General features: G+C 43.8%; 1 protein-coding gene across 3 annotated transcripts in view; it reads left to right on the plus strand.

The window, feature by feature from the left end:
• Window positions 1-2,885, plus strand: part of col15a1b (collagen, type XV, alpha 1b) — a 59,077-nt gene that overhangs the window by 32,480 nt on the left and 23,712 nt on the right. For all 3 annotated transcript variants that reach the window (XM_005737554.1, XM_005737552.1, XM_005737553.1), the window contains 8 exons: window positions 1,035-1,140; window positions 1,306-1,346; window positions 1,493-1,651; window positions 1,800-1,826; window positions 1,909-1,971; window positions 2,110-2,187; window positions 2,331-2,393; window positions 2,479-2,631. In XM_005737554.1, the coding sequence (XP_005737611.1) occupies window positions 1,035-1,140; window positions 1,306-1,346; window positions 1,493-1,651; window positions 1,800-1,826; window positions 1,909-1,971; window positions 2,110-2,187; window positions 2,331-2,393; window positions 2,479-2,631 (690 nt within the window). The remainder of the gene's footprint in view (window positions 1-1,034; window positions 1,141-1,305; window positions 1,347-1,492; window positions 1,652-1,799; window positions 1,827-1,908; window positions 1,972-2,109; window positions 2,188-2,330; window positions 2,394-2,478; window positions 2,632-2,885) is intronic.

Raw genomic sequence — 2,885 nt, forward strand, 5'->3', positions numbered from 1 at the left:
TGTGTGTGTGTGTGTGTGTGTGTGTGTGTGTGTGTGTGTGTGTGTGTGTGTGTGTACATGTTAGACATCTTTGTGAGGAAAGAAAATTGGCATGCTACGATACTTGTGGGGACCAACAGTCACTGATGGGGACAAAATGTCGTCCCCACGGGTTTGAGACATTTTTGAGGCTCAAAATGTGATTTTAGTGTCAGGGTTACAATTAGGTTATGGTTAGGTTTAGGGTAAGGGTTAGGGTTAGCCATTCATTTTTATCGGTTAGGTTTGGGGTAAGCGGATAGGGAAAGCAGCATGTCAATGAGATGCCCTCACTAAGATATGAAAATGTGTGTGTGCGCGCCTGTGTTTGTATGTGTGTGTGTGTGTGTGTGTGTGTGTGTGTGTGTGTGTCCGCTTGTTATGTCTGGAGCTTAAAACTAAAACTACACTCCATGTCTGTTTGCACTTGTAAGAGTTCAACCCTATGCATTGTTTTGGTGCTGTCTTTCATCCTCCCACAACCTAAAAGTCAGTTTGACCCCAAACATCTCTGAATTAAAACTGACTTTGATGCTTCAAAGAAAACTGGCCTTAATAACCTGTTACTACAGAATGGTGGAGTCATGGTAGACCCTTCTAGGCTGGCCTGGAGACACTATCAGCAGCAGAGTAGAAAAAGAGCAGAACACGATGCTGGTCTTTTATTGTGTTGATGTTTAGTAATGCTCTTGTTTTGAAAAATAAAATAATTCATCTGAAGTATACTAAATGAAAAATCAAAGTGCTTTCTGTTAATAGTCTCATTCACCCAACTCAACCCCATTAACCATCCCTAAATACAGTCACTTCTTTCATCTGTACCAAAACCCTTTATCTAACTTTCACACGCATTCACACTTTTGCCTGAGGACACTTCAACACATGCACAGGAGGAACCAGAGAAAGGAGGACCTTCTAAGCTAATGTGGAAGAGCAGGTTGTCACACTTACAATGGTGGGACAAAGACATGGTGCACACACCAGACAGAATCACAGCCATTTGTGTCTCTTGCAAGGAGGAGGGTGTTCCCGTTAGTGCTCCGCCCACTGATGCTCCAGAGGAGTTTGAGGACTTTTCTCCTCACACGGGTCCAACAGAAGCCCGAGTGGACCTGATGACAGGTCTGTAGCACAAAGTTTTGTTCCTGTTTATTCTATGAAAGCTTCAGTATTTGAATTATGAACTAAACCTTTATCATATTTACTTTTCTAAATGTCCTCTCTCTATGATAATGTAAGCATACGCTGTCTGAAGTAAAACTGATAGACGTCATATGCTGTTTGCAGGGCTACACCGAACAGAGGAGGCGGGAGAGCAGCCACAGGGTGTAAGTTGGAGCGTGGGCTTTCTTGCCTAGTTGTCTTATTTTGAAGACAGTGTTGGTCAGAAGATAACAAATGTAGCTCCAGTGTTTCAGTTTATTTTCCCTACAGACACAAATAACTTAAAGACTTCTTGATTTCAATTTTAAAGGGTGATGTCAGGCTAAAAGGAGAGCGCGGTGATCCTGGCCCGCCTGGCCCACCTGGTCCACCAGGTCCTCCCAGTGTATTCAGAGAGACTAAGCTTGGAACATCTGGCCCACAGGGACCACCAGGATCTCCTGGGCTGCCAGGAAAAGATGGACACAAGGTTTGTGTGTCAAAAAGAGGGTTTGTGTGTTTTTCCTTCACCATCTTTCGAAGAACATCGGAGATTTTTTAAGTGAACTTTAAACCCACGAAGTGATAAGTCTTCTTGCACCACTGACTCTCATGCTTCCTCGTGCTTCTGCTTTCAGGGAAGCAGAGGCGATAAAGGAGGTCCAGTAAGTTAAACAGCACTATGTCTGCTCGTTTGTTTTTTTCTGTTTCAGTTGCTACGCTCACTAATTATATTTTCATCGTCAGGGCCAAAAAGGGTCTCAAGGATTTCCAGGCTTGAACGGAGAAGTTGGAGCTAAAGGAGAGAAGGTCCAGCTAATGCATCCATGTTGCATTTAATTAACTGTTACTCTTTATTCCAAATGTAGTTTTATTTTATGATACCAAATGAAAAGAAAAAGTTCTGCCTTTTTCTTCTGTACTTTACTCCTCCCTGCCTCCTTACAGGGAGACCCGGGAGTTGGTTTACCAGGCCCCCCTGGCCTTCCTGGACCCCCTGGACCCCCCAGATCACGCAGTGTACCTGTGAGTAACAGTTTATGGTTTCGCTACTTCCTCCCAATATGTGTCTGCTCAGTATTGTCTTGCATTTTAGCAATGATATCAAATGTAGGCAGCATAAACGAGACATGAATACAAAGAAAAGCATCTTGATGAATGTGTTTTAGTATGGACCAGATGCCCTGGGTTCTGGGTTTGAAGACCTGGACAGCGATGCAGACCTCATCCAGGTAAGAGAAAGGACTAGTTAACAGATGCAAGAGTCTGACAGTCAATTATGGCAGTGAAAAAAAATCTAACATCTCCTTCCATTAGGGTCCTCCTGGTCCACCGGGCCCTCCAGGACCTCCTGGTCCCCCTGGACCCCACCTGTCCTCATCTGCCACCACTGAAGGACTTTCTCCTGGGCATGCTGGACCACCTGGTGCACCTGGCAGTGATGGCCTTCAAGGCAAACAAGGAGTACCAGTAAGTTAACCTTTAATTTGAGTGAAAAATAGATGATTTGTTTTAAATACAAAAATCTATGAAATACAGGGAGTGCAGAATTATTAGGCAAATGAGTATTTTGTCCACATCATCCTCTTCATGCATGTTGTCTTACTCCAAGCTGCATAGGCTGGAAAGCCTACTACCAATTAAGCATATTAGGTGATGTGCATCTCTGTAATGAGAAGGGGTGTGGTCTAATGACATCAACACCCTATATCAGGTGTGCATAA

This window comes from Pundamilia nyererei, unplaced genomic scaffold, assembly GCF_000239375.1.
Source record: "Pundamilia nyererei isolate P.nyererei 1_Seehausen unplaced genomic scaffold, PunNye1.0 scaffold00077, whole genome shotgun sequence".
Classification (NCBI taxonomy): domain Eukaryota; kingdom Metazoa; phylum Chordata; class Actinopteri; order Cichliformes; family Cichlidae; genus Pundamilia; species Pundamilia nyererei.